The 22,601-nt window shown below is 42.9% G+C and overlaps 3 protein-coding genes across 5 annotated transcripts in view; 1 reads left to right on the forward strand and 2 right to left on the reverse strand.

Moving 5' to 3' along the window:
* Positions 1-80: 80 nt before the first annotated feature.
* On the reverse strand, positions 81-10,992 carry LOC135240940 (leukocyte cell-derived chemotaxin 1-like). 3 transcript variants are annotated; one of them, XM_064311009.1, is made up of 7 exons: positions 10,835-10,992; positions 10,286-10,426; positions 7,058-7,198; positions 6,406-6,519; positions 5,104-5,257; positions 3,893-4,605; positions 81-1,013 (listed from the first exon to the last, which is right to left on the reverse strand). In XM_064311009.1, the coding sequence occupies exons 1-7, from the start codon at positions 10,946-10,948 to the stop codon at positions 786-788; spliced, it is 1,605 nt and encodes a 534-aa protein (XP_064167079.1). In that variant the 5' UTR covers positions 10,949-10,992; the 3' UTR covers positions 81-785. The 3 variants fall into 3 exon arrangements, with proteins under 3 accessions (XP_064167079.1, XP_064167080.1, XP_064167081.1); XM_064311010.1 differs by lacking the exons at positions 10,286-10,426; positions 10,835-10,992 and adding an exon at positions 7,987-8,142; XM_064311011.1 differs by lacking the exons at positions 10,286-10,426; positions 10,835-10,992 and adding an exon at positions 7,987-8,142 and having other exon boundaries at positions 7,058-7,201.
* The window catches only part of LOC135240937 (protocadherin-8-like), a 48,892-nt gene continuing 35,206 nt past the window's right edge, over positions 8,916-22,601 (forward strand). The window contains exon 1 of the mRNA XM_064310993.1: positions 8,916-9,007. The gene's annotated coding sequence lies outside the window, so the exon portion shown is untranslated. The remainder of the gene's footprint in view (positions 9,008-22,601) is intronic.
* LOC135241069 (protocadherin-8-like) lies at positions 15,928-19,958 on the reverse strand. The gene is made up of 3 exons (XM_064311175.1): positions 17,331-19,958; positions 17,000-17,207; positions 15,928-16,740 (listed from the first exon to the last, which is right to left on the reverse strand). The coding sequence occupies exons 1-3, from the start codon at positions 19,770-19,772 to the stop codon at positions 16,400-16,402; spliced, it is 2,991 nt and encodes a 996-aa protein (XP_064167245.1). The 5' UTR covers positions 19,773-19,958; the 3' UTR covers positions 15,928-16,399.

Below are 22,601 nucleotides of genomic sequence, written 5' to 3' on the forward strand. Positions count from 1 at the left end.
TTGCGGGCAGTTAACGTTCTCCTGGTCTGGCCGTTAAAACAATAAATCACATTTATTAACCAGTTCATGAGCTTGTAAAATACCTTTGGGATGCCTTAATTTATTGCTCTATGTTCTCAAACTTACAGTGCGTCAAAGCGTAGGTACATAAATACAAAAATTGTAGTTAACAGAAAACCATCATGCACGATTCGTTATAAACGTAATGCTATATAGAGTCTTTAGTTTTTTTTTTCCTCCAGAGTCATTTTTATTTAAAAAATGGTGTCAGGTAAAAAATAAAGTACTATAATCCATGATTTGAGAGATCAGTAATAGTGATGGGATGTATTAGTATATTAAAAAAGCTACATAGATATATATTTATATATATATACAGTTTTTTCAGTGAAGTCTCAGCAGAGGATTGCATCTACTGATGTTCCTGCTAGCACTGTGTAACAAAAACTTTGCTGATTTACTTCACCTAGCTGATTTGTGCAAAAAAAAAAAACATAAAAACTTGCTGCTTAAATCCATCAAAGCGGGAAATTGTGATAAGTGAGAGATTTGGTACAAACATAGCTAGCACCTTCTGTTTATTTACACCCAGAAAGAATGGAGCCCAAAACAAAAAAATCTAACCTAAACAAGACGGCAAAAAACCGAAAGACTGGTATGTGGGAATGACTTGCTTATGGAGTGAAAGGGGCCGGATTAAGTGGGGGGGAAGGGGGGGGGGCTTTTTTGGCCTGGCCTTGTTTGCTGTGTTGCCGTGAGGTTACCGGGAGGGAGGACGGGAGGCCTTAAAGGATGCCCAAAATGCGGCCGACCCACCAGCGGCAGGGCATGATGACCCTGCAGGCCACGCGGCAGCCCCGGTAGTGATAGGGCCAGGGGTGGTACCCCCCCAGTGGCTCACATATCCTCTGGCAGTGGGTGTGGCCACGTGTGCACTCCGTACAACAGATTCCTTGGTGGTCCAGCATGGGGTCAAAGGTCATGGTGCCCTCCTCTCCTTCCAGATTGCGCTGCTGTGGAGGGGAAGAAGATATTGAAGTCTGAATATATACTGTGTGTACACACACATATATATAAGCATATATACATACATACATGCAGACATACTGTCTTCAATCCCTTTGGCTTCCCTCAGAAGGTGCTGCTATGCACAAAAAGCCTCTCATTCTCCATCTCATAATTTTTAAAGCTTGATTCATTCTGTGGATTCTTAAGTCTTTGGAGCGGATTGTCTGTCTTTCAGTTTTATGTATCTTTGAAGAAGGATTTAATCTGTTTTTTCAGCGTATAACTTTCACAGTAGGAATTGGGGGTCTTGTGTTTCCTGTACTGTATGCTCTGAAAGAGCAATTCAAGGCTTTGCATTCATTTAGGGTGAAAGAGCTTAAGGCTCCTATTCGTTTTTAGAGCATACATTTCCAGGGAGGAAGTAAATGCATGCCTTCCTGTAGTGTGTATTTCATTGGTGGAAACACTCCTGAGAGTGTTTCTTTTTAGGCAAGTTCTCAGGGCAGAAAGTGGGGGATGGGTAGGAGGTGTAGCACTTGAAGGTTGTCCCACACCCCCCAAAACTTAGCAGCCCACCATGCGAGCCCTGGGTCTCTCGCACGGTCCTGCCCTGTCTCGTGGGGGTAGGGGGGGGTAGCACAATGGGTGCTCGTCTCCCTGGCTGAAAAGCCTGGCTGGGGGGAAACAGAGCAGGGGTGACAACCATCGCTTCTGTCCCAGTGACCCCAGCAGCTGTCCCCTGCTCCCCACAGCTGCTCTGTTATGGGGGGCTTGTTGGAGCAGGGTTTGGGGGGGTGGGTGGGTGGTGGTGTTGGGGCAGCCCCTAATCTGTGCCCATAACTCGCACAGCTCACGCGGTTTTATAGAAATATAGTGTGTTGCACTCGACCGTACTGGAGTAAACCGGTGCTGTCACTGCTGCTCTAGGCTGGATCCTCTGCCTGCTCTTTAGCTGATCGGAAAGGACAGGAGTAACTAGTTGACAACCACCCCCCTCTCCCCCCCCCCCACCTTTGCCTGCTTTCTCCCTGATGGAAAAGGACAGGAATAACCAGCTGGCGACCACCTACCCCCCAGCCCCCCGGCTTCATTTCCTTGCTCTGCCAGACTTAAGCAGAGAGCTAGTCTCTGAGTCTGGCGTGTTTGTATTGCTTTGCGTGGAGTGGGGTGGCCGCCGCATCACCGTCACCACTTTGGTGAGGCTGTGATTGGACTAGGGCCCGTATCCGCAAAGTGTCTCAGTGCAGGTATGCCGATCTGCCCATATCCTAACCTTACCAATCATGAGCCGACAGGCACAACCGTGTTCGAGGTATAATTTACCTGGGGATGGCTGAGGAACATCTGCCATCAGCTGGCTGTCATTACCCTGATTACAGTTCATGTCAACTGCTAGTTGCTTAACCAGCCTTAGTTATTATAGTCTCTTGACCTTTTAGTTTCATTTTTTTTTCTTTTTGATTTGCCACTGTACTACACAATTTTAAAATTTAAATCGTACCATTCGCAAGTCAAACCACTCATGGTTAAAGTGCAAATTCTCAGATTTACTAAAGGTTATTTTTATACAGTTTGGTTTTATCCTGTATACATAGTCCCCCCATTTATGGGTGCCATAATGTTTGAGATGAATAGCTTCTCAGGTGTGTTCAATTACTTCCTTAGTATAGGCATAAGAGAGCTTTCTGAATCTAGTCTTGATTCTAGGCTTTTGGGTGCTTTTGGAGACTATTATTGATGTTTGTCAACATGTGGACCAGAGGTGGGCCAGTGAAAGTCAAGGAAGCCATTATGAGACTGAGAAATAAGAAAAAAAAGTCAGAGACACACGAAGAGCGCTATATAAGAGCTTATTGTATTGTATTGTATAGAGATATAGGCCAAACTAAGATCAACTCTTTGAAATATTAAGAAGAAAGAGAACACAAATGAAGACCTCTACAGTTGATTTGATGATCAAATAATTCTCACCATAATGAAGAATAATGAATAAAAACCCCCCAACTGTCCAACAGAGGAGAAACACTATTCAGGGGGCAGGCATGAATGTATCAGTGACTACTGTCCACAGTAGACCTCATAAACAGAGGCAAATTGATGGAACCCACATATTGTTACAATACATCTTTGAGATATAAATAATTATTGTGGAGGATAGGTGAACCCAAAAAAAGCAAGAACATTTCTGCAATGTGGGGTTTATTTCTTGAGGAACTGTATTTTGAGTTACCATGGTTCAGAGTAATTAAATAAATAAAACACAAATGACTGTTAAAATTAAAATTGATTTCATAAACCATAAACAGACTTGACTAAATAAATATTCATCCATCTGTCCAAAAATCCATCCATTACAAATTAAAATGCCCTGCAGGCATATTGGCCTACGTCATATAATTGACAGAATCCTTTATTTGCCCTCAAAGGGAGTTTGGCTTGCGCTTGCCAGCAGAAATATGCACATGGATTAGTCTTTTAAAATATTGTAAGGTTTGAACTTCCCAGTGAGCAAAAGTAATGAAGAATAGTGGGATTGCAAAAGTGTGCATTAATTATTTAAATGATTCTCCTCCAAAATATTGAATGATTTACAAGCAGTTTTAGTTATTTAATAAAGTCAATGTATAAAATGAAGGGTGAAAACAGGAAAGCCTAGCAATTGTAATAATAATGCACAGGATCTCACACATACTGCTGAGTACCTGTGCTCATAAAATCTACAGTGCAAAATGAGTTTTATCAAAATTTGTCTGTGGCAGCCCATGTGGCACAACAAAAAAGACATTTTTAATGACACAGCCAGGCCATTCACCCTGCCTAGGGGTTGGCTCAGACAATACTCACCTAATAGGGGTTTTCTGGGTTACACAGGAGCAGTACTCACCTGATAGGGGTTTTCTGGGTTGTATGGTGGCTCCTCCTCCTTTTCTTCCTCCTCCACAGTGGCTTTCTTGGTAGTGGCTTCAGTTTTGTGTTCCACCACAGTTGGCTCTGGGATTGGCATCTCTGTAGCCTCGATCTCCTCACGGGCCACCTCTGCTGGAGTCACTGCCACGGTAGCCGCTTCCCCCGAGGTCATCTCCATGGTCGGCAGATCCCCAGAGGTCAACTCCACGGTGACCACGTCACCGGACGCCATCTCCACGGTGACCGAGTCTGCGGATGCTATCTCCATGGTGACCAAGTCCGCGGATGTCATCTCCACAGTGATCAAGTCTCCTGAGGATATCCCCGCAGTGACCAGGTCCGCTGAGGCAATTTCAGCAGTAACTAGGTCTGCAGATGATATCTCGGTGGCAGCCGTGGGGTCGTAGGTTGTATCGACCGTGGCCGTCTCACCTGTGACCGTGTCGGCAAGGGTCATCTCCACGGTAATCGCATCCCCCACAGTGATATCCTCAGTGATGGTCTCTTTAGTGCCCGTCTCTTCAGTGGGGCTGATCTCCGAGGAGACCGTCCCTGCCATGCCAGTTGTCTCCTCAGTGACCATCTCCTTGGTGACTGGCTGCTCAGTGGGAGTTATTTCCATGGCAGCCATTGCCTCGGTGACGGCTTGACGCTTTCCCCGCTGGACATCCCTCCTCCTCCGCCGTCCACCTGTGTGCACAGCGGTGTTGAGTGTGACCACAGATTCTCTAAACTCATCAGAGTCAACTCTGTATGCTCAGGTCCTGTCTCCCTATTGTACAAACGTAAACTGATTTCATCTATCTTCTCATTTTTAATTTTGGGATGTGTACTAGTGCAGTACTATGCCCAAGGCAATTCTGTATTGTTAGAGGGCATCAAAATGGCAATAAAAATCTCCTGTAGTTAAGAAGTGGAGAGGATGGAAGGAGCTGAGTATCTGGTCTTCTCTTTAAAGAATCTGTGATATTACAAAAAACTCTGGTCCCCTTCCTGACTGGCCACCTAACCAAAGCCATTTCAGACCATTTAGGGAGAGCCATTAGGACAGCTTATGAAGTGTGAGATTTTGGTTAGGTAGGTCAGGGCCATGGGGCAGCCTATGAAGTGTGAGATTTTTGTAGGACTGCATGGTGTGACCATTCTGGTAGGTCAGGTGGAGCCCAGAGGCAGGCTATTGGGAATTACCTTTTGGGTAGGTGGGGCGGAGCCAGAAAATAGGAAGGTCTCCACAGAGCTCTAGGATTTTGGCGCTGAGGAAGCTGTTGTCCTTCAAGGGCTGGTCTGCAGCCACCCAGATCAGAGACTCCTCATCAAACTTTGCCGGCATGATCTCATCTTCCTGACGGGCAGAAACATGCTTCGGAGGTGACTCATTTCAGAGACCATAAAACACCGGCCTTGATGCGAGTCAATAACCCTCACTTCCCATCAATACTTCTGAGATCCATATTTCTACTTTATGTTTAATGAAACCGTTAAACCCAGCCTCCCTAAGCTGTGTGGACTTATGATTTTGTCAGCCAAGGCTCCTAGTACAGCCTGCTCATGCAAACATTTATTTAAATGCACATTCCCATTAACGAATCGCACACAAAGATATAACTGCGCTTTCCGAGTGCCGCCGCAAATCATGTTGCATCTCTGTAAACAGTCGACACATCAGACCTAACATTCTGCTTCATATTTTCCCTGCGCACAAAGCCTCAAATGCTGAAAGCAGCTTTTTTAAATAAAAAAGAATAAGAAATGGTTATCTGCATGGACCAGCCAGCTTTAAAGAAAGAAGAAGAAAAAATGTTTAGTAGCACAGGAATTGACATGCAAAATAACATTCACAAAAAAAACTGTGGAAAGTAAATTATTCAAAAGAGCAATGCTAAAAGAAATTTGCTTCAGAATGACTTACAGTTATAACCATAATACAATTACATTTTTAAAAAGCGTTATGCAAAATGAATGCAGCAGCTGTTGGTGCTGCTGGAGTAATTTGGGCGTTTTTGGCAGCAGCCTTTGCAGGAGTGGTGGCTCTTTGTGAGGATGTTTGGACTGGTTATCACTGCTGAGACTAGACCCGTTGCCTCAGGCTGAAATGTTTTCAATGCTGCCACTGAGCTTTTTGTTAGTAAACCTCTTATGTTGGGCTACTGTAGAGCATCAAGGTGGAGACAAAGGGGAAAAAAAAGAAAAAAGAAAAAAGCCACAGCAACACCTCAAAAACAGTGATGCAGCTGTTTAAATGTTTATTTCATGAATGTTTGATTTAAGCTGTATGTTTGCCCTGTAGCGTTGTTTCAATGTGTCATGTTATTGCAACAGTATTGGTAACTATAGGCAGTCACAACATATGTTCTAGCTAGAAACTGAGGTAGCCTGGAGGATACAAAAAATATTTCTCACAATGTAACCTGTCCTGAAATGACTACATTAATGTATATATTCAAGGAAGGAAGGAAGGAAGAAAAAATGGACCATTTACTTTTGACCTACCAAATCAAACATCAATGACTCTTTGTTCAGTGTTTCCACTTCAGGAAGGTGAGCTTTGACCTGTGTCTTAATGAAGCATTTCTCGCCTCCAGAGAACCGAATCCCTGTTATTCCCTGTCAAAAAAGCCATCGACATTACACACACAAGCAACAACAACAACACCAACAACAATTTCATTAGCAAGGCACTTTCACAGCACTAGCAGTTGAAAGCAGCATCATCCACATACACCACACCCACCACATCTGTGTCAAATAATTCTTTGAAATACTTCAACCCTTTTGACACCATAATGTTTCTGCATGTTACTTCCCGTTTTCTAAGAAAAAAATTTTTTTCACCAATATTCCCATGCTCAGAATGTTACTAATGATACTTGATGGTTGTCACTTCTAATAACCATTTAATTATTTAAGTGACTTTGAAGTGAAGAAAGATTATACAGTCACACTTTCATCTATGTATTCATTCTGTGCAGTTACACAGTGTCAGGCTGTTCAAAATGTAAGACAATTCAACATCTGGAATTGATTGCTGTCATGCAAATACAACCAAAAAGGAATTTGAAATATTTGAAAAATTCTTGTTTTTTCAAAATTATATAGTACATTGTGACCTGTATGGGAACATGGAAAAAAATGTATAACTCACAATGTGAAAGTCGTGAACTTCCACGGCTTCATCAGGTCCACTTCCTGTTCGGAACATCTCCATGTTATTTTCTGAATCAATTTCCATGGAGCCTTCCTCTATTTTCCCATTGATGCTCATGCTGTAGTGGATATTGTACACCTGCTGACAAAGAGCCTCAGTGTTACTGAGGCAAACCTAGGTGCTATACTGTCCACAAAGTAGTAGGGACATCTTGCAAGAACAGGAGTGGGTAATTCTCTTTACGGAGGGCTGATGTGTATGTAGGTTTTTGTTTCTATTCCATTTTGTTTCCATGGCTCCATTAACTTAGTAGCTCTGTACGCTAAAGCCAGTTAAATTGTAGATTAGACCATAGTTACATTTTTAATATAAGGCTACTATACGTTATCAGCTGTCACTCATGTGGTTCTCAATGAATTTGGCTAAAAGTGCCTTGCATATGATTAGGCTAATTGATAACCATGAGCAGAAGTTGGCATGAAATCCATAACATATATTCATGCTCACACCTGTGCTAGAACACTTCTATGAAACATTTTCAAATATGCTGTGGATTTCTTTTTATGCTAGTCAACTATTAATTGAAGAGTTACATGGACGCTTGTAAGAGCACACCACTGAACCAGCTGACAATTTCCTACATTTAGCATAGCACTTGTGGATTGGTAATGCGGTTTAAAAATAGCTTTGGTCTCATGCACAGCACATTAGAGTGTGCACACAGCATGGTTTTGCTGCAATATCTTTGCGTATTGCCAGTTGACAGAATTCCCTGTTCCCATATTTCAAGAACGCCATGTTTCAATGTCATTTGTGCGTTGAATGACTGTCAATAAAAAAGATGCATTCGTTGTTTGAAGAGGTCAGGCCTGCTTTCATTTCTGTCAAGCCCATATTATGTTTACCCAGAGAGAAATACTGCTTACCCGTTCAGAAAGATCATTTGTTTATTTTCCCACAGTTACGTCTGCCCTCAGATTCCTTACCATAGGGTCAGGGGTTAACTGCCTCTCCCTTTGCCACTACAGTGCAATACAAATGTTCTTGGGAATTTTAAGAAAATGTTGAGAGTGCGTGTTATTTACGGCTGCGCACTTGCAAGCCAGGAAACGAAGTGATTATGCTAGTTAAACTGCGTAGGCCGTCGTCATTTTCGCATGGACGTCTGTTGCATCGTACATGTATGTTTTTATTGTTACCTTCCTTAAATTCTCCTGCGGTAGATATTAATATTATTGTAAGAAATTAACAGTTGGATGTAATTGTATACCAATAGGTCATTTGAAATGAAATAATAATAATAATCTGTTCATTTGAATGATCAATGGCTGCATGTTAGCTAATATGCTAGGCGACATTGGCACTTAAATTAACTCTCCTTGGCTCCATGAACACGTATGCTGTCCCTGAGCATTCCATTCTCAAGCTCAGGCCTCTTATTTAGGACCTTAAGCAGCTCAGGCATAGAATTGAGTTTGACGCTAAACTACGAATTCAGCTATGGTGAGCCGCCCATTCGGCCCAGGAAACATTTTTTTAAGGGATGACTGCATAAATAAAATAGATATGTCTGGTTAACGGAGATTGTTACGTTGTTTTTTCCTCTTTAATCTCAACAATGTAACGTTAATGTAAATATTTTCAGACGGTATTATTCCTTGGGTGAGTAAACAGCTACGCCCACATAGACGCGCCCCCTCTGGCTCAGAAGTTTCTGACCAAGTGATTGTAGGCCCGGTTTAGGTTGAGGTGGACGTGGAGGTAGCCTAATGAAAAACTGAGGTCGGCTGTAGCTCAGTTCTGGGCCAGGGTGAATGTTATCATTTGTCATGCGCGTGCAGCACCCCGTGATATAGAACTTCAGTTTTATATCGCAGCCGTTTTTCTCCCCAGAATGATGATTTCCTGTAGCTGTAGCCTACTTTTGAAAGGGGAGCATACAAGCAGGTATTTATCTTTTTGCTTAAAATTATGTATTTGCTAAACAGCTATATGAAAATATGTTGGCCTGGCGTGTTCATATTCGCCATTTATGAATATTTATCGCGAGTTTAGAATTTTTCTCCAGGGTACAATGGCAGTTCCCCATCGGTGAATTGAGTCGACAGCCTTTCAATTACAAACTTTTCTCCCTATCAACACTATGCACCAGGGGCGTCGGCTAGGGAATGCATCGGACCATTAGACAGTGCAGCTAAACGACAACGGGCTCTTCACAAAAGCTGCGAGGTGTCTGGCTCAATCTCTTCTCTCCCAGGTCCACTCGCTAGTGTAAGCGCGTATAACACACTGCCCCCGGTGGCTCTTGCACGCTCCAGGTCTATTCTTGCAAGGCCAATCCCATTTGACACAACAATGCAATATACCGAAGTCGAACGGTTGCCATTTGCTCTAGGTAAAATACCAGCACATCCCAAATCTGCGCTCACTGCCGCGTAGTCAGAACTGCTACACCCACACATACAGGCGGCCAGTAAGCCACAAGCAACGGCGCGCACGAAGCTGAGCGCGTAGCAATATTAGAAACCAACTACATGAGTAGAAATGTCGAAGTCAGTACGTGTTGAACGCAATTGGCACCCTTCTGTAAGCTGACTTTCTCGGTTTTCATAATAGTCGACAGAACGCTGTAAAAACTGTCTTCTGCACGAAGTATTACCCTGTACGTTCTAGGTGTACCGAACGATTTTCTCCAACTCGTCAGTTTATATCACCCCAGAGAACTGCATAGATGTGCAACAAGTTTACACATTGTGAATGCGTATTATTCCACATCAATTTATTATTCACGCTCTGCCACTGGTTACTGGGATTTGGCACAGGGCATCAGTTATTTAAAAACAGTAGGCTATAATAAAAAATACAGATAGCGCTAGTTTAGAAATCCATTCAATTTCAGTGTTAACGGAATCTAACACAAATGTGTCTACTAAAACTAAAACCTTATGAGATCGATGATTGGATATGGCAGTCTAACTGTATTTTGGTGATACATAAATCCTGTGTGGTCACGTGGCTTCAAATTACACAAGTTATTAAGCTTCGCGTTTATACAGTGGGCCAATTTGATGAGGCAGCAAGAGTGCACACCTCTCGATCCTAGGGTTACAGGTAGACCATCCGGACCACTCAATGGCTGCACAAACCACCCGACGAATAGCTTGCGCCAACATACAAAAAAAAATGTGTAAACCAATGAATAAATGATTAAAGAAAAAGTCTTACATGCTTGTCCTCGACTTTCCAAAAGTAAAAAGCACCAATAGCTCCGAAAAGCAGGAGAGCTGCTCCCGCGATAAGAACCACAGCTCCAATTTTCAGAAGACGGCTACTACTGGAGGGCTTCATGGTCTCGGCCGTGTATGCCTTTGGAAAGGAAAATGCAGAGCAGTAAAACAAATTATCAAGGGTATAAATGAAAGGGGAAAACACGCAGGCTGTGAAGATAAGAAAAACATTTTAATTACTTTTCCAATCATACCTATGCTACATTGATTTTAATATCTGCATAAGCGTTGCATTCATTTGCGCGAATTGGAAAAAAACATATGTGACCTACATTTATAATTGTATCTGCATATTCTGGAACCATAAATGCATTCCGGCGCTCTTCTCGGGTTTTAGTGGCTGGGAATATGTAAACCACGGATATTCCACACTTAATACATTGCCCGCTTTAGTTTGTTACTGTTCGCTTGTGCTTCAAAAGCAGATATTTTGCGTGAAGGTGATGTCCAGTTGTGTTAAAAAAATACAAAGGTTTCTGATACTCACAGGTGGTAAACATGGTTCTAGCTCCTCTGGACCAGCCATAGCGATAGGTATTTTCTCCGAAGTCTCTGCCATGGCTGCCTGTGGACTTCTGAGCCCAGGAGTGCACCAGTTCATTTTCTGGACCTCCCCAAAACTGAACGTGACGCGCTGGTCATGGAACGTGTTATATTACCTGCCTGACAGAACATACTGCCGTTAAAAAATCATAAACTTGTTTGCAGATAGTAGGTTGGCATTTCTGCTGTCATTCGTTTGGTGCCCCCTTTCTCCCGTCTATTTTATGTCTTATTTGGAGCCTATATGAAGAACAGGCACGTAAGTGTTAATGGTACTTAGATTAACGGGAATTAACTTTTTGATGAATGTTCATACGTTTATCCAGCAGTTGGTTAGATGGTTCCTGTCGGTTGCCACTCGAACTAATGGTCATTTCTATACATTTACATGAGAAACACCCGATGTGTAGAATTTGAAAGGCAATTCAGGTCCAATTAGTTTCTGTGGCCAAGCCACAAGACATAGGAGGCCTGAATAAGTAGTCTGGTGCTTTTTTTTATTTCTCTGATGTAGGCTACAGTGCAACTTGAAGCAGCATGCACTCAACTTTAAAACCCTTGAAATAACCATCATTATTAGCTTACTGATTGTGGCATCACTCGGAATATTTTGTTAAACACTTAAAATGTCAAGCCTCGACGAACAGTTCAGAATATTGATACAAGATATGGGATGTGTCATCCTTGTGTCAAGTTCCATATAAATTCCTTAAATGATTGCTGAATTGTTTGAATACAGCTTGGCTAGTGTGGGTCAGTGAAATTGCATCAGCAATTCTCCCTGAATTATTTTTACTGTGCTCTCTTTTGTCAAGTCTTGACTGTTGGTTGCTTTTTTGAGCCATAGCCCTTGGCTATAACTGTCGTTGTAACTGTCATGATCTTTACTATTAATAGTAGTAGCAAGCACTGTAGCACTACTCATTGTAGGATTTACATTATTGGTAGCCTAGTTCTGCCCAGTTCTCTAAATGTACAATGTACAAATGTGAGGTGTAAAAGGCTTCAAAGTGTACAGTTAGCTAACAAATTATGTTCAAAGGACTGTTTTGGCATGAAACAGAATTTTAGTGTTTTCAAGAGGGGTGTGTTCCCACACACAAGTTCTGAAGCAGGGCAGAATGTGGTACCACATCCCCTATGAGAGCTAGAGCTGAGCATGGCACATCTTCTCAAACACAAGGCACAGTGGCTATAAGCAGATCTACGTTGTGGGAAAGGCCTACCTCTCTTCATTACTGATAAATACATTGCAAATGTTCTTATCCAGAGTGACTTGCTGGGCAAAGACCAGGATCACAGATCCACCCAGTAAAATGTCCAGTATTAATTCAACCATTAACAGGTTGCATTTAGCCCCAAATTTTAGATTGGGACCAAATGTTATCTGTTAAGAGTTAAATTGACACTTTTAGAGTTGAATTCACACTGGACATTTTACTGTGCAGGTGCACCAATGTTTACACCCTCACCCTTTTTATTCCATTTTTACCTCCTTGATTATGGGGTTGACACGGAATTCTCGGGGGGAACTCTTTGTGTGTGTGTGTGTGTGTGTGTGTGTGTGTGTGTGTGCGTGCAAGCGTGCGTGCCTTCGTGTGTGTGTGTGTGTGTGTGCGTGCATGCATGTGTGTGTGCGCGTGTGGTTTTAGTGGAAACTAGGTACTAGTATAATAATAGCTTTAGGCTTTTAGCAAATGGTGTGGCTCTAACTTATACAAGAGTACATTTTTGTGTTTGTGCGGCTAATTGCCTGCAAAATGTTTGACCCATTAAAAAATATTGCAAGAAGCCAGTAAACTGTAAAACGTGAAGCGTTTTTGAAGTGGCTGCCATGGGTCAGATAATTGGATGTGAAATTTGTTTCTAATTGGGACACAACTTGCAGTTCCATCACCAGATGGTTGATTTGTTTGATTTTCCTGGTGGGGTGCATTTATTGTAGGCAGTTCTTTCTCCAATAACATTTTCCCCATTATTGTAAAATTTTTGGTAAAATTGCAACTCTGCAGGGGGTAGACATTGAAACAGATACATTAAATTTATATTTGTCTTCCTTCTGTTTATTCATACAGTAAATATATAAATTTTTTGCTGTTATTTTAAAAGAGCCAGTGGTGTGATGGACATTTCAAATGGGCGTACTACAGCATTTGTTTGAAGCTACAGACATGAACTCTGTGTGTACCTAGGGTCCCATCACATATGTAATTCAGATTCCTACGTTGCCTTCAGATGTATCGCTTGAGTGTGAAATGAGGTGCAGGAAGTGTGTTTGCTTTCGCACTGGTCAAACATTATCTGTTTGTTGGTCCAGACGCTTGACATAGTTTTCCTATTGGACTGCAGCTCCTAAACAGAAAGATTGGTCAGAACTGTGTGCTGTCCCGTACTTGTTTGCGTTTCCCTCACTGACGACAAATCAGTGGTTTTGCTCAAAAAGTGGGTCTGGCAAAACTCCAAAAAAACGTGGAATCGCGGCCAAAAATCCTGCCTATTGCATGAGCTGCACCATGTATCTCAGCCCCCATGACACCGGTAGCCAAAATCACACCTCCCTAATCCCATACTGATGATGTCCAATGACTGCTGCAAATGTGCTATTACAAAAAATTCAATTTCAAAGAATTTTCCTTTTTTCCTTTTATATTATATTGTAATATTTACAAAATTACAGAAGGGTAGAGGGTGGTATGGTTCATTAACTTCAGCAGTATTACATGAGAAGTGTACAGGGTGATATGGCTGCTTGGCTTCAGCCTTTTTACAGGAGAAGGGTGCAGGGTGGGATGCTTCTTTACTTCAACATTTCTTTGTGAGAAGGGTACAGGGTGATTTGGCTGACTAGCTTCAGCAGTTTGATATGATAAGGTTATAGAGGGGTACAGCTGCTGGTGATTGTATTTGAATTGTAGTACAGTTGGTGTTGGGAAAGTGGAGAAAGAGATATCCACCAAAGTGCTTTCTCCAAGCAGCTACGGCTTCTCACATATATGATTCTGCAGGGGGATCACATATAACCAGTCACCTACAATGCCTCACATTCTCCCCACAATGCATCTGCTGCAGAATTACTGTGCAAATCCATCTCTCCAGGAGAGAGCTGGTGGAACAAAGGCCTCTGATTAGCTTTGTTTTCCATGTTAGCCCTACTGCCTGCATTTTGAGGAGCTTGACTGAGCATTCCAGGGCATTTATGTATTTATACCTGAAAGGGGCTCTTAACATTGTCTCAGTAGGACATGGCCCGAGGGGCTGTGTTTCTCGCAGTGTGAGGCACTTGATTGCCACTGCTCAGAGTGAGGAGATGCTTTGTGTACGTTCAGGCACCGTGCTAAGGTGTATTTAAAGGGAAAGACTGAGCATTGACTTCGTTTTTTCGTTCTTTATTTCTGATTGTCTTACACTTTGGATAATGAGAGCTTAGCTTGGTCCATAAAAATGTCTGTCTCTGTTCTCCTTACTGTCATGCTGGCTAGCAGTTTGCGTCCTGGTTCAACCTGTTTTTCACCTGCTACGTTTCAGTTTTTTCTGGTTAGCGCATGGGGACTTGTAGCTGCAGCACCAGTGATTTTCCCCGACCCTGCATCGGTCCATTTGAGAAACAAGAAAAATCCTATCTTCCTTTTTGCTCCCTCGGTATGGCTCAGGGCGTTAACACTCAGAAACGACACTCAGCAGAATTAACACTTGGAAATTTCACTCAGCAGAAATTATGCACCCCCTTTCTGTTCCTACCGGCTGAGTGCCCTGTGGTTATGATGCACCAGATGTCCAGCCAGCTGCTTGCGGTGCTTATAGTGGTTGTTTGCTCTAGTGTATTAATGGCAGGCATGTCACCCAACCCCCAGTGTGTGTTTTAGTTATGATCTGACTGTGCCCTGTTCTCTCAGCCCGTGATGTGTGTGGAGTCACTGCTGGTGTCCCTTCTTTCTGTTCCTTTGAGTGGTTGGGAAGCTGGTTCATGGTAGCCATGCTAGCTGCCCCCACAGCTCAGGGCTACTGTGTGTTTAAGGGTGATTCTCTCCTTGGCATTGCTGTCTCCTTAATTGTTTTTATCTGTTCCTCCATAGCTCTAGTCTGCTGTGCAAGTTTTAACCACTCTGTTGGAGTCCCCTGGGGCAGACTTTGATAAGTTCTGCCCTTGCCTGATGTGATCACTGCCCTGTGACAACTGTTGCTCATGTTGTTTTGCAGTGGGGGATTCTCCAACTGCCAACACCATGCCACTCTCTAGCAAGGTCTGTCACAGTGTGTGGCCTTCTGCAACTGGAAACACTACTCCAGGCTTTAACATCTCTGGGTCATGCTGACAATTACAACCAATCAGTTATGCAGATTTGAACCTAGCATTCTCTGTAAAACAATCTGTTATGTGGAGTCATTTTTTTATTGATTTGCCTCTCATAATTGCATAAGTCAACCAATTCTACCAATATTTTTTCTTTTGAAAGTAATATATCTATTTTTTTGTGTAGCAGTAATCCTTAAAAGGGCAACTTTGTGAAAAACCTTGAAGAAAACAAGTTCACACACAAACCAGACACTCTGGGGATGGAGATGTCAGGAACACTCAGTAGCTTGCGTGAAGCACTCTTGTCAGATTTAGAGATACATTTTCCTGGGTCCAGACTGTATCGTCTGTCTCGCATTAAGCTCTCACCCAAAAGACCTGAAGTGGACAGCTGTCCCACAGTTTGAAATACTGCCCCTCTGCCACTGTCTTCCCCTCAAAGAAGACAAGGTTACTCTGGAAACTGATGGCTCGTATTATTTTGTGATGACCCTTCAGCTTCCTCTCAGCGTTGCAGAAGCGGATACACTTAACGTCAACCGGGCAGTTTGCTATTGGATAAAATTAAACATACGTTTATTTGAGCTAATTGTACTGTGACCTTTGTCGAATCCGTCTATGTATTCTTTCTCATCAGTGCTCCATTAGCAGTCATATAGGTGTCTGTTGTTTGTGCAGGAAAGTGGGTTCACTGGCAAATGAGATTAAGAGCCACAGGGCTAGTCAACAAATGTAAGACAATAAAAGATCATCTCAATATTTATTTGCACAACATGATAAAAATCTAAAACAAATACAGGCCTGCATTGCATTCAGTTAAATTCATACACTTTTATCAGTTTGATATGGATCTTTTACCAGCTTCAGTGATCTGGTATAATAATCATTTCAGGCCTTTTTTTAAAATAATAAGCATGCCTTTCCAAAATCAATAACAACAGCTAATTTTACATTATTTTGTTTTGAATCATTATAAAAATATAATCTGTATATACAAAAAATTGCATAATATACATAGTATGTTTAACAAACTTGATACAATCAAATGATGACTTACACAAACGTTTCAAAATGTGAATACACAAATATTTAATAAATGTATATATTCTCTTATTTAAAGCCAAAAATTAAATAACTTTAAGCCCCTACAGTCACGAGGCTTTATTTTGATTTCTCACGGAAAATTATAAATTAATATGACGAGTTTGTAAAGCTTTAGGCGTCATTCGTTGGGCACCGCGTCGTGGTAGGCGCATACACGGGTACAGTAATCTCGTCAATTTCCTGTACCCTGACAGGTCGTGGCGGGGAAACCAGTACGTAATCGAATTCCCTGTGCAGAACTTTTTCATATACGCTCTGCAAGCCGACAGTTTTGGGTATGTGCGCCTGGTAATAGTTGTCTCGACGCAAGGTGTCACGCGGCAGGGAGGCTGTCTTGGCGAAGGTGGACAAGTGGCTCTGGGAGGGCGTGGCGTTGGACCTTACGGCCGACGGGCTCCAGCACCGGTCGGAGTGACCGAGGATCTTACACTCGCTCGTGCACGCCCACAAACCTGAAAAGACCAAGAAGAAAAGTTGTGTTAGAAAACTACACTGCTAGCACATAATCCGCACACGATTGCTGCACATCGATTTCAAATAAATTAACCGGCGAGGTTCTTTAACAACCCCGCTTCGTGTTGGCACAGCTTATTTTTAATTCACTGAGCTACTGGCCTATTGAATATCAGTACGGTACAATTTCATTGCACTTTCATTTGGAAAAATGGGTCGGTTTCATTTGCTCTTTTACCATGAATATTCAGAACTCACCACTTTGGACGTTGAGCGGTGGACAGTCTTTTTTGATGCCGTCTCCGCTTATGTCAGAGTCGCTGTCGTTGAAGTCACTATCTCCTTTCCCACTGTCCTTTCCGCTGAACTGGGGATCTCTGGCTGAGATGGTTGTATAGGAATTACCCTTCCATATTGTAATTGGTCTGACTGCTTCTTTTCCGTAGCCAGGTAACGTAGAATAACCCTATTGAAAAGAACAAACCATACATTATGAATACACCAGCAGCAACAGTAGCTGGAGAACCCTATACTATACAAGGACAAAGACAAACACAAGTTAGCAAAATACAATGTCACAATAACTGACCTCAAATTTGCCTGCACGGATTTTGTTTTCGGGTTCGTAGACGCACGTAGTTTCGCTGCCATCTTCTGGGTCAGTCTCCGCAGTGTTGGAATTGGCGAACGGGGATTTATTGGAAAACGCGCGAGACTCGAACACGTTGCTGCCACTGTGGCCGGACACGAGCGAGTGGCCATTGTTTTTCGCCTTCTCCAAGTGGGGCATGTCCACCGTGTCCTGGAAGCCACCACTTTTCTTCTGACGTTTGCGCCGATTGCAAGTAGTGGCGATTAGTATGATTGCCAGCAGGAGTAGTGAGCAACTCCCAGCAAGAACCACAATGATAACAATTGACGTGTCCCAGTGAATTGGCCCTTCCTCGGCATTTTGTCTAACCACGGTGCGGTCGCTGGGGGGAGCCCCAGCAACGAGAGTGAAACGGATAGTTGCTGTGGAAGTCAGTGAAGGTCTCCCGTTGTCATTGACAGTGATGTAGATTTTCAGGCTTTCGTTAACGTCGTAGTTCAGTTCACGATTCAGGCGGATCTCCCCTGTGGCTCTGTTGATGGAGAACACCGAAGCCTCCCCTTTGATAATTTTGTAGGACATCTCCGCATTTACACCGTCGTCAGCATCTATTGCCTTTATCTGGGTTATAATATAACCTGAAGGCGAATCTTTTGGTAGAAGGATTTCAGCAGATCCATTATTGAGCAGGGGTTGCGTGATGGAAGGTGCGTTGTCATTCTGATCAACTATTTTTAGATTGATGGCTGCACTACTGTGGAGCTGCGGCGACCCCCCGTCGCTCGCCTGGATTCTGAGCTCCAGGTGTTTCATGACTTCGTAATTGAAACTTCTCAGGGCATATATCGAACCTGTAGCCGGATCTAGAGACACAAAAGTCGATACAGGAGAACCCATAATGTAAGAGTCTAAAAGCCTGTAGCTGACTTTACCATTGTGCCCCAAATCAAGGTCCCGTGCCACTACGGTGGTGATATACGCGCCTGGCGCATTGTTTTCCACCACGGAAACTTCATACACTGGCTTGCTGAACAGAGGGGCGTTGTCGTTCTCGTCGCTCAGCCTAATGGTGTATTGGGTGATGGTTCTGAACGGAGGGGAGCCCAAATCTTCGGCAACCACTGTCAAGTTATATTCGGCTATCTTTTCTCTGTCCAGTGATGCCGTGGTGACAATCATGTAACTGTCCTCGTAAGCCTGCTGAAGTTTGAAATGGTCGTGCCCGTACAGGGTGCAATGAACCTGCCCATTCTCTCCGGAGTCTCTGTCCGAGGTGCTGATCAGCGCCACAAAACTGTCTTTTGCCGCTGCTTCTGTAATGTATGCAATCCCCGCCGTGATGGAAGTCATGGGCGTAATACTGATTTCTGGGGCATTGTCGTTCACGTCTTGGACGTGAATAACTATTTTACACATTGAGGGTGTCGGATTGGGACCCAAATCGTACGCTTGTACGTCTAATTCGTAGGTTTTCTTGTTCTCGAAATCGATTGGGCTCTGGAGCGTTAAGCGCCCGGATTTTCGGTCGACTTTAAAAAGTTGCCTGATTTCAACAGATACCTGATTTCCGAACCCGTACACAACTTCACCGTTTAAACCCTCATCAGGATCGACGGCATTTAAGTCCAACAGCAGGAATCCAACAGGCGCGTCTTCGAGTATGTCTACCGAAAAATTGTTCTGATCAAAAACTGGACTGTTGTCATTGAAGTCTTTCACCTTCACATTTATCCTGGTGGTGCCAGACCTGGACGGATTCCCGCCGTCGGTAGCAGCAAGCTCCAACACATAAGACGACTGTGTCTCTCTGTCCAGCTGTTTCATTAGCACCAGCTCCGCAGATTTAACCCCATCCGCACTGATTAGCACATCAATGGTAAAATGGCTATTGACTGAAATTTGGTAGCTTTGGATGTAGTTTGCGCCAACGTCCTCGTCCACAGCAACGTCCAAGGGAATTCTGGAACCCACCGCGGCATTTTCTGAAATCTCCAGTGTCGATTCCTTGTTAGGGAACTCCGGAGAGTTGTCATTGATGTCCTTGACCTCCACTTCGACGTGGATCAATTTGAACTGTTCTTTGGAAAAGCTGACAACGTCGAAGGCGATGAGACACTGAGGAGTGTGCTTGCAGATCCGCTCCCTGTCGATTCTTTCACCGATGGTGAGCTGCCCGTCGCTCTCTCTCAGTCTGATAAAGGAAGCGTTTGACTGTTTCATCATCCGAAAATTGGTCTTGGTGCCCATGGAAGGATTTAAGGACATGTCCTTGGCAAGGATTCCGATAACAGTGTCAAGAGCATCTTCTTCGTAGGTCTGGTATTTCACCGTCTTACCCTCAGAGAAAGTGGGTAAAACAGCCAAAGTGTGCAACAAAGTGAAAACGAGCATCCACCTATGCCAGACAGTTAAAAAACCTCGCATTCTTTTGGAGCCCATAATAGTTGGTTAACTAATTTAAACCACTTCACTTCGCTGAACTGTTTATTAAAACAAAGAACTTGTCAAGATTAATTTGTCTCTACTCGGCACGTCAGGTTGTCTGAAGCTGGTATGAATGTTGCTGTGTAAGGCGCGCGCATGCACTACTGGTTTTCTGAAGCCTTTCACGCGACTCCAGAAACTGCAGTGGCGGGGAGGTTTATAGAGAGCCGCATGCAAATGAGATGAAGTGTGACCAATCCCCTGCTTTGAAATTAAAAATGGGACTTTTAAAAGACCTCTAAGCCTATTTGGAAATTCCTTGAATGTGCAAAGAACTTGGCACCGAAATTAAAATGCAGTGCCTGTTTTCAGATTGTATTTTGCTTGCTTTTGCCTCTCCTACTATGCCGTAGGGTACCGCAAATATGACCGAATAAATATTTGTGATGTCCTAGCCCGTTGAAGAATCATAATGATGACTTTTATGACGATAATTATACGTATTATTAATAGTAGTAGGCTATAATAGATGATGATAATGAATACTACTAGCCTACTACTTTACTACTACTACTACTCGTAATAATAATAATAATAATAATGACGGTTATTATGATAATAATGAGATCCTTAGCCTACCCTTTACCAATTTTAGAAGTAGTAGAATATATACGTGTTTATTTGCGTGTGTGTTTCCTTGTTTCTTGTAATTAATCTCCTAAAACTGTACTGATATTTTATTTTCCCTGGTGTCTTGTAATCCAATAAAGGCTTACGTTTTGAAAATTATTTTATCAGTTTAAAATTGATTTATTCAAATCATGCTTGAATGTTTTACTCACGCGATAGCATGATGAGATCTATAATTTGCTTTAGAGATTTTTGTTGTTGGATCGTTTTAACATGCATGTCACTGATTATGCGGCTTCTCTCTAACCTTCCCCGCTAGCAGGTGAAGAACCCCCGTTTCAAATAGGATTTGGTTTAAGCGCCGGGAGATTTAGACGGATTTCTATAGTCAGATTATATCAAAGGCTTATGAACCCCTCGTTAGCAGTAAAGATATAATAGCATAGTGGGGTATCCCATTGGAACCATCAACGTCTGTATTATTCCAGCATGGCAGTCTATAGGGAAAGGAACTTTCAACTGTTTCTACGGAGGCCTGCGCCTAAGTTGAATATAATGAGCGCGCGCCACATGCAGCCATTGTGCCGCCTCATTCAGCACCAATCACTGCCATAACTCTTTCTCTAAACGACGATGAGTGCTGAATTGCACGGGACTGTGGAACCCATATTAAAATACATTTAGGGATCGAGCAAGCCCGTCACGGCTATTTAAAGGATTTTCTCTTTTTGTTTCCTTGAGACCTTTCTGAGAAGCTACACTTGCCGCCCCAACAGAAGGGCCGGGGCTTAAGCTGGCATGAACCAATGGCAAAGGAACCATCTGCCCCCCAGACCAAGGCGAGACAGTGGATGTGTTAAAACAATCCGAGAGTGAAAGGACAAGGTACCGCGATCAAGGCGCACTGTGCAGCTTGGAATCTGAAAATAGATATTTGATGTTTGTATTGTCAAACACCAGAGACTCCAGACTGCCCTTGGCTATTGTCTGTAATGACATAGCCACCGAGTCTCGATGAGGAAAAATGCTTCGGGTGCATTTAAGGGGAATGGGGGTTGTGGCTATCCACATTTTGCATAGACCTGTACACATACATCCAATAAAATGCATTGTGTTTTCGGAGAAGTCTATACATTTTTTATTCACTAATTTCTCTCCTCCATAGCGCGGCTCGAGAAATACGATGGTAATCTACATTTGTGGTGCGTATTGAGATCCAGATTCTTTGAAAAAGATTGCTATCAGAATCGTATTACCGAGTGTTGAATCTCCACTGGACGGATTATGTTACTTGTGGGAGATCTCGTGCTTTTAAGATCTCTTTAGAATGCCAGACAGACTTTCTCCAACTGAGCTGCCTTTTGTGAACAGTCTTTAGAACTTCAACATGCATCTATTCTCTCACGTGATTGTTGTGTCAATCTTGCCGTCTGCACGCGAGTTCTACAATGATGGAATTAGACCAGGCCACGAAATCCATCTTTTATTCCCAAAGAATATTTGCATTTTCTTAAAAAAAACGAAAGGAAAAACGGAGTTCGGGGAGCCGGACATTGTGTCCGCATTTGTTCACGAGATTGCCGGGCTGTTGTTGTCTAAGTTGCTCGTATGAGTCGTTCTTTTGAAGGGGCTTATTGCTTTTTGTATGGTAACGAAGTGATTTACCCCTTTGTTACTCAAATAAACGGTGAGAGGGAGAGAGTGAGGGGGGGGGGGGGGGGGCTTAAACCCCCCGATTCCTGAGTTGATGCGGGCGGCATCTATATGAGATCCCCACGACTTCCTAAGAATCTTGTGAAACCCAGGCAACCTTTTCATACTTTACTCGCGTGCCATTACACTATCAGCTAATTGCCCCTTAACACAATTTATGGCTCTAAGTTGGGGCACCTTTAGTGATTACGCTTCTTGGCACACTTTAAAGAAGAACTCATATCATGCCCATGTGAGTTGCTAAATACTAAGTGTGAATCAATAAAGACCCCGCAATTACCCGGTACTAGCCTAATGGTTTATTTTTTTAAGTTAATATTTTGCAAAATAATAATAATGGGCCTACTAATCTTTTTTAAATCTGTTGAAATAATAAATAATATTAAGGAGGTTAAGGTATTACACACATGCGCATTGGCGAGACAGGGATTTAACATAAAGTAGAACCATCAAATAACGCATCATAATGGCCGTACTGAGCCATTATGATTCGTTATTTGA

The sequence above is a fragment of the Anguilla rostrata genome, chromosome 15 (assembly GCF_018555375.3).
Source record: "Anguilla rostrata isolate EN2019 chromosome 15, ASM1855537v3, whole genome shotgun sequence".
In the NCBI taxonomy this organism is placed as follows: domain Eukaryota; kingdom Metazoa; phylum Chordata; class Actinopteri; order Anguilliformes; family Anguillidae; genus Anguilla; species Anguilla rostrata.